The 12,877-nt window shown below is 37.8% G+C and overlaps 2 protein-coding genes across 5 annotated transcripts in view; one reads left to right on the top strand and one right to left on the bottom strand.

The window, feature by feature from the left end:
- Positions 1-12,877, top strand: part of LOC132902007 (syntaxin-binding protein 5) — a 259,683-nt gene that overhangs the window by 181,397 nt on the left and 65,409 nt on the right. For all 4 annotated transcript variants that reach the window (XM_060945531.1, XM_060945534.1, XM_060945532.1 and 1 more), the window contains exon 2: positions 8,010-8,107. In XM_060945531.1, the coding sequence (XP_060801514.1) occupies positions 8,010-8,107 (98 nt within the window). The remainder of the gene's footprint in view (positions 1-8,009; positions 8,108-12,877) is intronic.
- LOC106134095 (basic juvenile hormone-suppressible protein 1) lies at positions 1,756-6,597 on the bottom strand. The gene is made up of 5 exons (XM_013334052.2): positions 6,478-6,597; positions 4,755-4,888; positions 3,600-4,433; positions 2,985-3,145; positions 1,756-2,848 (listed from the first exon to the last, which is right to left on the bottom strand). Exons 1-5 carry the CDS (start codon positions 6,593-6,595, stop codon positions 1,822-1,824), a joined length of 2,274 nt encoding a protein of 757 aa, XP_013189506.2. The 5' UTR covers positions 6,596-6,597; the 3' UTR covers positions 1,756-1,821.

Below are 12,877 nucleotides of genomic sequence, written 5' to 3' on the forward strand. Positions count from 1 at the left end.
GTTCACCCGGGTGAAGCCGGGCGGAAGTAGCAACAGTTGATTGTCACGACTATATACGTATATATACATATGTATACTAGCTGTTGCCCGCGACTTCGTCCGCGTAAATTTTGAGTTTAATCTATAATAATCTATACATATAATAAAATAGTAAAAATATTTTGTCTGTACATTTAGTATTTTTGGCTGAATTGGATAGAGGGACACTTAGAATAAATAATAGAAAGCAAAAATATTTTTTTAAATTTCTTGTCTGTCTGTCTGTATGTATGATCACGATTACCTCCGAAAGTACTGAACCGATTTACTTCAAACTTTCACCAGTTGCTTCGTTTTAACTCAGAAGAACATTTAAAGTTCGTTTCATCAAAATCGGTTCACTAAAAAATAGTTTTCGACATTTGAATTAACTCAAGGCATGAGTTTGCCTGCAAACGAAATTTAAAATCCAAAGTAATTTATCATTATACATACATTATATGTTATAGGTATAAAGTCATTTAGCATTATACCTATAACATATAAATATAAGTGAAAGTCGACTAAGGGATAGGCTTACAAACTTGGGATTCTTTTTTAGGCGATGGGCGAGCAACCTATCAATATTTGAATCTCAATTAAGCCAAATAGCTGAACGTGGCCATTCAGTCTTTTCAAGTCTGTTGGCTCTGTCTACCTCGCAAGGGATGTAGACGTGACCATATGTATGTAGTCCACTTTAATTTCGACACCACCGCAACGGCCTCGATGGTCCAGTGGTTAGCGCGTGAGACTGTGAACTTGGCGGTTCGAGTCCTAACAAAAACAAGATATTATCTATTTTTTATTAAAAATATTTTTTTTGTGTTCTTTGAGTATTTTATTTAAAAAAACTGAAAATGAAAATACTACATGTAATAAAACGGTAAAAATATTTTTGTCTGTACATTTAATATATTGACTGAAACGAATAGAGAATTTTTTTTTACATTTTTTGCCTATCTGTATGATTAAGATTCAACTCGAACTTTACGCGGACGAAGTCGCGGGCAACAGCTAGTCTATACATATTATAACATAGTATAGTTATATCCGCTGATATTTAGTTAGGGTTCCGGGCACTATGCTGCTTTTTTGGGATTATTTGTACGAGTATGTATATAGTCACGTCTACATTTCGTGTGGGGTAGACACAGCCTTGAAAAGACGTTCAGCTGTAATTGTTTTGGTTTTTGTTATTGCCTTGTTTGGCTTTTTATGGGGTATGATTATAAAGTTTAGGCGATGGGCTTGCTTGGTCCGTTTACTCCGTAAGAAAGAAATACATGATATAAATACGTCTTTTTTATATATTATATATTAAGGCAAAGGTTTAAGGGAGATTACAGGGATTTACATGTTCATTATAACTTTGTTAAAGTGGAATAGCATGACTATAATTTTATGCGTATAGGATTCAGTAAAATACACTAATGTGTTTTTATAAACTTGTTTCTTTTGCTGTTATTTGAAATCAAGACTTTACATCCCTATAAGTTTATATGCAATACATAACATAAACATAACACAAAATCAGGCCTTTTTCCCCGGAGGGATAGGCAGAGACTAAATATTTCCATTTGCATACTTCCTTCGCTTCATCCACATTCATAACTCTCTTCATGCAAGCTCGGTAGACGTTTCGGGTACTCATACATACATATGCAATACAAAGGAACTAAAGTGACATTTAGTTTAAAACGTTAACAAAGACAATCAATAAATAAAAGAACCAAGTATTAGTTAATGCTTTTAATTTATGCAATAATAATTAACAAAATTTAAGTATATTTACTTTTAAGTTCACATATGTGACATGTTTTCGGCGCTCGTTAGCATCACGTCCCTGTAGGACCTTCTGACCAGCAAGTCTTTGTCCAAGAAGGTCAGGTCATCACGCCTCATCACCATGTCTGAAGTGTCCACATCCTTAACAACATTGTTGTTGGTAAGATCCTTGTTGAACACCTTAACGTCAAAGAATTTGATGTTGCTGTTGTAGAACACCCGCTCATCGATGTACCTGTCGAAGGGGAAGCCGAGGGGCATGGTGTCAACGCAAGTAGTCCATGGGCACATCTTGCGAGACTTCATAGTGTCCAAGTCGACGGTGGGAAGAACCTGGCCCAATCGGATAGGCGTCACAATCACGAATAATTGGAGAGACATTCCGCCGACGTGGCCAAGAGGCAGGAGCAGCCTGTGTGGGAATCCAATGCGGCTCTTGTACCACCAGCTATCGATGTTAGTGACTCCAGAGCCAGTGGAGTCTGAAGCGCGTTGCCACATAGTCCTGGTCCAGGGTCTCTGCTCAATAACGCCATGCATCTCTTGAGAGTTGCGCACGATAGTGTTCTTTCCAGTGTCAAGTTTGTAGACGAAACTGTCGATTTCGACCATGTCGAAACGCTTGTCGTTGAGCTCGATGAGACGACCCATGCAGTCGTACTTGGGTCCGAGGAAGACGCGCACCACGGCGTCTGTAGCTTTGTCGGAATTGATTTCAATGGAAACCTTGAAGGGATGGTGGTTGAGGCGACGCATGCGAGCGACAAAGACCATGTCAGAACGATGTTTCTGCATCTCGCTTTGGTCTAAGTAGACGGAGTTGGTGATGTCGAGGTCGAATTCGTCCATGAAGGTGACCAGCTTGTCGGTCTCGATATGCTCCACTTTGACCCCAGGGAAGGACAGGTCCTCGCGAGTGTATCTTGGCAAAAGGTTCTTGTACATGATGAAGTACTCAGTGATGCGCTTCATGAGCTTCCAGTAGACCGGATCGCGCAGGCAAGTTCTGTACATATCCAGAGCGGTAGGCACGTATGTATATCTGCAAGATGGAAAAATTCAATGAATGTAGTACCTACTTGTAATAAGTTTGGAATTTATAAATAATTGTGTTTTAAACTATCTTACTCAGCAAGAGCTGACCATAAACAGTGAACCATTAGAGTTTCTATGCTTACTTGTTATTGTTGTACGTTCCGTAACTAAGCATTTTTCTGAGTAAGATGACAAGATTCATGACCTTGGCATCGTCATGTTTCAGGCCAATTCCACCCAATACCAGCCTGGCCAGGGTCTCGAAATCTTCAGGCTTCTTCAGAGTGAGCATGGTACCATCGCGCTGAAATATTAAACAAATATTATTGATTTCCTTCTTTAAATATCTCTAATTACCCCAAATGTTACACCATATTTATTTATACATACATACATACGTACATACGTACATATGGTCACGTCTATATCCCTTGCGGGGTAGACAGAGCCAACAGTCTTAAAAAGACTGAATGGCTTCGTTCTGCTATTTGGCTTAATGATAGAATTGAGACTCAAATAGTGACAGGTTGCTAGCCCATCGCCTAAAAAAGAATCCTAAGTTTGTAAGCCTATCCCTTAGTCGCCTCTTACGACATCCATGGGAAAGGGATGGAGTGGTCCTATTCTTTTTTGTATTGGTGCTGATAACCACACGGCACTGGTGTTGTGTTATGTTCAAATGAAAATAACACAAAATAAATATTTTTGACATATTTCACAAATTGTGTCAGCCTCGAAATAAGTTAGTTCAAACTTACCATGGTAAGGCGTCCAGTCAATATCGCATGGCGGATCATGTGGTCGATGTCGTCAACAACGTGCCTAATTCTGATGTTCTCTTCATTATTGAAGTCTACATTGTTCATCCTCACCGGCATCTCATCACCCGTGTGCAACATGATCTTAGGCCAGACTCCCTCCTTGATCGGCTTCTCCCAGTTCAGCGGCTTCACATCACACATTCCCCAGGTCAAACGCTCCAACCTGTTCCTAGCTAGGAGTTGTGTGGTCATGTAAGCCATGACCTCACCGCGGCGTTCCTTGTTCACGTTGTAGATATCATCAGTCATCCAGCTGGGGTAGTTCACATGCATATTGTACAAGTAAGTGCTGAGGTCGATGTCTTCAGTGAAGTAAGACAGGCGGTCATTCTCGGTGAGAGCGTGACGAACCCCCTTCCGCCAATCGACGATAACAAGATTATTATCCTTGATTGTGATACCATAGTAGTCCTTCAGTATGGGGTCCAACCATCCTTTGGTCATCTTGAGCATATGAACCTTCCTGATGATGTGGCTATCGACGAACAGGAATGGGTAGATCTCGTAAGGTGCAGGAAGAACGACGCCATTGCAGTCAGTTCTGTGGACAACGGCGACGTGGAGGCAGTAGACAAACATGCCGCTGTTGATCCTCTCTCGGAGCCAGCAGGCGGTCTTGATGAAGGTGTCGAAGTCTTTGGCGAAGTACAGCACGCGGAAGACGGAGATGGCCTCTCGCAGGTGCTTTTCATTGGTGTTGACGAAGACCTCGCCACGGGGGAGCAAGCCCAGCTTGTACAAACTGATGAAGTCCTTTACTACTTCCACTTTCTGGAAGTAAGAATTAACTATCAACTAATATTTGTAGAAAATGATTGGTCAAGAATTACTGATATAAAAATAAAAAACAAATTACGGCAAAAAAAATTCTGTCCAATTTGTTAAAGTTCTAATTATGTTCTTTGAGATGTACAAATATCTTATTGTTTGTGGCATATGAAAAAGTCATATATAATTCCGAGTTCAGTGGTTGAAAAGTATTGTTTGTGGCATATGAAAAAGTCATATATAATTCCGAGTTCAGTGGTTGAAAAGTCATAAATTCCAAGTATATGACCATTTACACTCTAAATACGAGGGATATGTTCTTACCAAAAATTTATCCATATTGTCTTCGAGAACGAACTCGCGGGCGATTTCCCTGATGTCCTCGTACATGGTCGGCTGCAGGATGTGGTTCAAGAGCTTCAGAATGCATATTTCTTTGGTCTTTGCATCTAGATTAACTGTTGAAAAAAAAAATATATTCTTAAACGAAATACACTCATCATCATCAATGAACTGAAAAATTTTGAACAGTAATATTTATGTCATCATTCAATTCAAGTGCCGTGTGGTTCCCGGCACCAATACAAAAAAGGACCACTCCATCTCTTTCCCATGGATGTCGTAAAAGGCGACTAAGGGGTAGGCTTATAAACTTGGGATTCTTCTTTTAGGCGATGGGCTAGCAACCTGTCACTATTTGAATCTCAATCCTATCTTAAAGCCAAATAGCTGAACGTGGCCTATCAGTCTTTACAAGACTGAAGGTTCTGTCTACCCCGCAAGGGAAGGTTCTGTCTACCCCGCAAGGGATATAGACGTGATTATATGTATGTATGTATGTATTCCATTGTCATTTGTCCCGGATGCGTTCGGAACTTAGGGTCCGTGTTTGACCTCAAATATACTTTGTAATCAGAAAGGTGACATATTTATCAAGCCACAGCCGAAACTTATGTTGAAACTTGGCATACATACATATAATCTCGTCTATATCTGCGGGGTAGACAGAGCCAACAGGTTAAAATTAGCATACAAAAAAAAATATTAAAAGATAGAAAAAATAATATACACATAGACCGATTTGCACGTTCTGAACTCTAAACTGAAAGGTTGAAATAAAAAACAGACAGGCCCTTTTTTATTTGATAACGCCATAGAAATATGTATGGATAACACTAAAAATAATGTCTTTAGCGAAGAGAGACTGCCTATAATAATGATAGGTGAAAAATGATCTGATGATGTTGATCGCAGTCATCGAAAGATCCTGGGCACAGTAAATGACGAGAGAAATTAAAAATAATTAAAGAAAAATAATAATTGTATTTATACTAATATTATAAAGCTGAAGCGTTTGCTTGTTTGAACGCGCTAATCTCAGGAACTACTGGTTCGAATTGAAAAATTATTTTTGTGTTGAATAGACCATTTATCGAGGAAGGCTTTAGGCTATATAACATCACGCTGTAACTATAAGGAGCAAAGAAATAATGGAAAATGTGAGAGAATCCGGGAAAATTATTCATCCTTGGGGGCTTCAATGATGCCCAAAATAACTATTCCAGGCGGAAGAAGTCGCGGGCACAAGTTAGAGATATAATAAAAAAATACCAAAGAACTATCGCTCAGTTCAGCTTAAAAAAAGGTTTGCATGCCATGACTGGTTAAATGCGCGAAATGTATATGTTTTGTAACACCTATAATTGTACCGCATTTATAGCAAATATGCCTTGCCGTGAATGTGCCGTGTGGTTCCCGGCACCAATAAAAAAAAAGAATAGGACCACTCCATCTCTTTCCCATGGATGTCGTAAAAGGCGACTAAGGGATAGGCTTACAAACATGGGATTCTTTTTTAGGCGACAGGCTAGCAACCTGTCACTATTTGAATCTCAATTCTATCATTAAGCCAAATAGCTGAACGTGGCCTTTCAGTCTTTTCAAGACTGTTGGCTCTGTCTACCCCGTAAGGGATATAGACGTGATGATATGTATGTATGTATGTATGTATTATAGCAAATAAAGTATCTGTATTAAAATAACTCACCCAAAGGTTCCTTGGAGATAAGGTAATCTTTGAAATCATCTTTGACGATGGAGCCAGCCGCCACCGTCAGAACGGCAACCACAAATATCACCTTCATGTCTCCGAATGTCCAGCTCATCATCAGCTCCTCACCTTTTATACTCACAGTGTCCGTTATCAGTTGTTTGTAAACAATACGAGAATGATAAGAGATGAAATGTTTTTGCATGCACTTTGTTGTTTGCGAAGAGATAGGTAAGACGCTGTTTTGATTAAATTATTAAGCTTTCTTTTGATATTTTTTTTGGAATTGTATTGTATAATTGGATTTGATGTATGATGCCGTGTGGCTTATGGAAGTTTAGAAATGACACTTCATATGTTTGCTATAGATTTCGTGGCGTATAAACTTGTCTATATCCCTTTCAGGGTAGACAGAGCCAACAGTCTTGAAAAGACTGGTAGGCCACGTTCAGCTGTTTGGCTTACTGGTAGAATTGAGATTCAAATAGCGACAGATTGCTAAAAGAATAATCCCAAGTTTATAAGCCTATCCCTTAGTCGCCTTTAACGATATCCATGGGAACGAGACGGAGTGGTCCTATTCTTTTTTGTTTATTAGTGTCGGCAACCACATGGTACTGCCGGGAACCACACGGCACGTTCAATTAATTAGGTTTATAAATGGACGATAAAGTCACAAAAACAAACATAATAAACCTAGTATCCTTTTGTTCAGCTCAGCGAATGTGGTCTAAGAAATAGGCCTCGTTTGAGACGAATTATTCCACTCGAATAAGTTTCTCAAAAGAAAATGATGAACAAAACAAAATATATATTAAATTCACCTGGTTGATATCACCCGCATGGACAGTCATTCGATTAGAAATATTTTGTTGACAAATAGGAAGCTAATAATTATTTAGCTAGCAATTCAGCTGAATAAAAAAAAATGTGTTGAATACACCAAATTAATTTATACATACATACATATAGTCACGTCTATAACCCTTACGGGGTAGACAGAGCCAATAGTCCCGAAAAGACTGAATGGCCACGTTCAGCTGCTCGGCTTAATGATGGCATTGAGATTAATTTATTCAGTTAAATTCAACATTCTGGACAACAACGTTGGATGTTGTATGTTCGATTCGATGTGTTTGCAAAATGTTAAAAATGTTTCTTATTGTCAAATTGCTGGATGCATGTGTGACGTAATTGTTCCTTGTTGTACGATATTTCCATACATAAATACATATAATCACGTCTTTATCCCTTGCGGGGTAGACAGAGCCAGCAGTCTTGAAAAGACTGATAGGCCATGTTCAGCTGTTTGGCGTTATAATAGAATTGAGATGCAAATAGTGACAGGTTGCTAGCCCATCGCCTAAAAGAGGAATCCCAAGTTTATAAGCCTATCCCTTAGTCGCCTTTTACGACGTCCGTGGGAAAGAGATGGAGTGTTCCTATTCTTTTTTGTAATGGTGCCGGGAACCACACGGCATAAAGAAGAAACTTAAAAAAATTTAACAATATTTTTTCCATTGTTTCAGACCTTCCGGCATGGGTTCCCGTTCTCACCCACCGCCCTGGCCTGGGACCCAATACAGAAATTATTGGCCATTGGTGACAAAGGCGGCAATCTCAGGATGTATCCTTTTCAAATGAATTGACGTCCGACGCAAATGCTGCAGTGCAGTTTGTTCCGCCGCTTCTTCTACACGTGCGCTTTGGAAGCGGTAGTAGTTATGATTAGATTTAAGTGATGTGACGTCAATAAGTGATAACTTGTATCGAATTTTGAGAATAAATATATTCTATTCTATTCTAAAACTAGATTGATAGACAGACTCTTAATTGCACCATAAGAAAAAGAAAAACAGAAAAAAAATTCAAAGGCGGACTGTTAAAGTTGATCTTGGTTTGATTTTGGGAAATTGACGGTGGGACTTTATGATGATAAAAGTAAAACTGCATTTGCTTAAATATAACACTGAACAAGATAAGATACAAATTAGGATCTATTAATGAACTTAACTAATATGAACTACAATGGACTGATATTTCACAATAACATGCTTTTTTAAACAACATCTGACTTAATATTCTATTTTGGTTTTTCTTTTTTTCTAAGTGGCCAGTATCAGTCATGAATGTTTGAACACGGACTTATCGCTAAAGCAATCTCTTCCAGTCAATCTTAGGGTGAAAGGAAATTTAAATAGAAAGGCGATTGGAGCAGTACGTCACTAGCTGTCCCGGCAAACGTTATTTTGCCATATAAATCTTTTTAAGTAATTTCTAGTTAAAAAAAATGTTAAGGATGGACAACCCTTATCACTAAGGGGTATGAAAGGTAGATGTTGGCCGATTCTCAGACCTACTCAATATGCTAACAAAATTTCATGATAATTGGTCAAGCCGTTAGTTACCGATTTTTTTTAAGCCGAGCAGCTGAGCGTGGCCTTTCAGTCTTTTGATGGCTGTTAGCTCTGCCTGCCCCGCAAGGGATATAGACGTGATTATATGTATGTTATGTTATGCAGATATTAATCACCTGATATGCACTGTTTTGTGTTCGTTAACGAACTTACATTGTTGAAAACAGATAAAAACCTTACCAATTTATTATAATTACAAATTATGCCATGAGTTCAGTACAATATTCTATCAATTAAACAATTTCGCGTTGTATGCACCGGTTTTTTTTAAATATCGCCTCTAACCGCCGTAGCGTGGTACGCGGGACGCCATTTTTATTGCGCGAAAAACTATCGCTGTTCCATTTCATGACATAATAACAAGCGAAACATAGATAGTTTTACGCGCGATGAAAGCGGCGTCGCGCGTCTCCTGCTATGAACTGCGAATAAGGGAAAAATGCATCAAATTGTATAAAAAATTTATACAAATTGTCAAACAGGAAAAAACATTTTATAAACTGGCAACAGTTACAATCTAAATTCTATGATTTACATCCAACTAAATAAATAAATAATATATAGGGGACATATTACACAGATTGATTGAGTGTGGAGGGAAAGGTCGGAGTGGGAAGACCTAGACGAACGTATTTTGATCAAATTAAGGACGTCCTGGTAAAGGGTCAGGTCAAGAGTACCCGAAACCGCCGACCTTGCATGAAGAGAGTTATGAATGTGGATGAAGCGGAGGAAGTGTGCAGAGATCGTGGCAAGTGGAAAGATGTAGTCTCTGCCTACCCCTCCGAGGAAGAGGCGTGATTTTATGTATGTATTTATGTTACACAGATTGAGTTAGCCTCGAAGTAACATCGAGATTTGAGTTACGAGATACTAGCTCAACGATGATATTCGCTATTCGCCAAATAAGGGTTAACGAAGTAAATTTTAAAGTGCGTAACCCTAAAATGTGTTTATTAACAGCTCACGACCTATGGACGTATTTTTCTTATATAATCGATATCTTGTCTGACCCCCGAAATATTTATATCACATTAATTGAGCCTCATAATGTGCAATCTTATTTGTCAATAATATAATTTAAAAAAAAAACAGATGATAATCAATTTTGTCTTTCATCGTAATTGTATGTTGTCAAGTGCACTCAGGAATTTACCAAGTTGCCTCGGGTCAATGTGTTGATAAAATTAAGTGATAAATAGGTGAATGAAAGTATATAATAGTAACAAACAAATTTCGTGAGATACATAGGCGGCTGATTACCGGTAGTTGAAGTAATTAAAATTTTCAATATTTTAGTATCCTACTTATATTATAAATGCGAAAGTTTGTGAGTATGTCAGGATGTCAGTGTGGATGTTCGTTACTCTTTCACGCAAAAACTACTGAAACGATTACGATGAAATTTGGTATGTAGGTAGCTGAAGACTCAGTATAACATGTAGGCTACTTTTTATTCCGGAGTCCCCGCGGGAATGATTCCACGCGGACGAAGTCGCGGGCGGCTACTAGTCTATTTATAAAACAACAAATGTTTGAAAATCGACCACATTTTGGCGTAGTTTATATACCTGTACTAGCTGTCCCGGCAAACGTTGTTTTGCCATATAAACAATTTACAGTAATTTCTAGTTAAAAAAATAATGTTAAGGTTGGACAACACTTATCACTAAGGGGCATGAAAATTAGGTGTTGGCCGATTCTCACACCTACTCAATATTGTCACAAAATTTCATGAAAATCGGTCAAGCTGTTTCAGAGGAGTACGGGTACGAACATTTTTCAATTGGCTTTTTACATTTTGACGGTACTCGGCATCTAGGTTGATCTATGTGCGTCTCATCAAACGAGGTGAGATATAATACATTACAAGACCACCGCAATTTGACATTATTTATTTATTGAAATTTATGCAATTGTAATGTACAATAGGTGGACTTTCTTATAAGTACTTATAAGGCATTCTCTACTAGTCGAACGTTCGGGCCTTTAACATACTATTATTAACAAGCCAGACTATAATTCTATCTAACAATCCTTTACAATAGTTATATTGTAAAAAAAAAACACCACTATCTGCATCTTATGTAACGTTTCTCGAGTGTTTTCTAAATCTGAAACAACACTATATGAAATTAGAACCTGAAGTTTGTTTGTTGTAATAAATTCTACCCTATTATTTCATATTATAAACATGCAGTGCAGTGTACATCTTTTTTATTCAAGGTTTTATAATGACAAAACATTCAGTTACATTATATAGATAGATTATAAACTCTTTTCTAGTATCAGCACACAATAGAAACTAGGCCTAAGCTTTAGTGATGATGTCCAAAACAACTCCCTTTTTTTACTTAGGGGTTAAATCGCTCTCCGCTCATACCACACACCTCATTCTCGTAATAGTGCATTCTAGTTTGGAGCGCTCAGCAAATACTGGCGCGCGCTTAAAAAGCTTTTCATAAGTTAAGTGGTCTCTAATGTCCGCGCCCGGTTCTATCCGGTTATGGCCGGTTAAAGCGACAACAGATTTACCGGTTCTAACCGGTATTTGGGAAATGTTTCGATTTTTCAATTAAGTTAATTCAATGAGTGTAAATTATTAGAATGCAGGTGAAAAGATGTAGTACAGTTTAAAGTAGAATTCTGAGGAAGAAGACGCAATTCGGACAAACGATATAGTATGTCGTGTGGCACCAACAAAAAAAAGGATAGGACCACTCCATCTCGTTCCTATGGATGTGGTAAAAGGCGACTAAGGGATAGGCTTATAAACTTGGGATTCTTCTTTTAGGTCAATAGGCTAGCAACTTGAAACTATTTGAATCTCAATTCTATCATCAAGCCAAAAGCTGAACGTAGCCTATCAGTATTTTCAAGATGATTGGCTCTGTCTATCTCGCAAGGGATATAGACGTTTTATATGTATGTATGTATGTAGAGATGCTATTAACAAATTAACGTATACTCCGTCTGGCATTAATTTTCTAAAACGGCATAATTAACGGCAGAAATCAATTTAATATTGAAATGAGCGTAACGAAATTATTCCCCTTTTACATTCGGGAATGTTATTTGAGATCCCTCGATTTGGAAGTTAAACTTTGTTATGGAACCCCAAATGGAGGGTACTTGGGAGTTCCGCAAGTCCTAAACCGTCCTTCATTTAGGGTACAAATTAAATATAAATATTTTAGGGAGAGATTAAGCTAATGTTAAAATATATCAAATTAATACGCGTTTTCATATACCGAAGAAAATTTTGTTGAATCCTTGATAAGATAGTGAAGTAATTTAAATTTTAGATATAACTTGATGTAAAAATATAAAACATTTGAAAAAATCCCTTAATTTTTAATATTTTAATTCTCCTCTGAGATATAGCGTTTTTTCCTAATAGTAAGTTTACACTCCTCGATTCATAGCTAACTACTCTTTATTGTTATTCTTGGTTGATTCCTTACTAGACTCAACTATTGACGGTAAATTATGTGTGCTTTCTATTTATTTATTTATGTACACAGAAAGCATCCAGAATGATAAACACAAGTAACAAAATTGCAAAGGTTCTGCTTATTTCAAAAGAAATCTCTTACACCAGACCCGAGATAGGAGACATGATGGAAAAAAGTGACAGGCGTGTGTTAATTAGAAATTCATCAATTTCATTTAATGTTCCATGCAATAATACTCGTAACAGTTCCAACTTATAAACTGCTCAACCAGTTTTCATTTGATGACCAACAATGAACAAAACTGTAAACCCACTAAACATTACATACATACATACATATGGTCACGTCTATATCCCTTGCGGGGTAGACAGAGCCAATAGTCTTGAAAATACTGATAGGCCACGCTCAGTTATTTGCCTTAATGATAGAATTGAGATTCAAATAGTGACAGGTTGCTAGCCCATCGCCAAAACAAAGAATCCCGAGTCTGTAAGCCTATAACTTAGTCGCCTTTTACGATATCCA

Source organism: Amyelois transitella, chromosome 8, assembly GCF_032362555.1.
Source record: "Amyelois transitella isolate CPQ chromosome 8, ilAmyTran1.1, whole genome shotgun sequence".
NCBI classification, from domain to species: Eukaryota; Metazoa; Arthropoda; class Insecta; order Lepidoptera; family Pyralidae; genus Amyelois; species Amyelois transitella.

Coding starts and splice junctions, on each gene's coding strand:
- LOC106134095 (XM_013334052.2), bottom strand. CDS start 6,595: ATGAGCTGGACATTCGGAGACATGAAGGTGATATTTGTGGTTGCCGTT. Junction 4,889..6,477: donor TATCTCCAAGGAACCTTTGG/GTGAGTTATTTT, acceptor TTTTTTCAACAG/TTAATCTAGATGCAAAGACC. Junction 3,146..3,599: donor TGACTGGACGCCTTACCATG/GTAAGTTTGAAC, acceptor TTAATATTTCAG/CGCGATGGTACCATGCTCAC.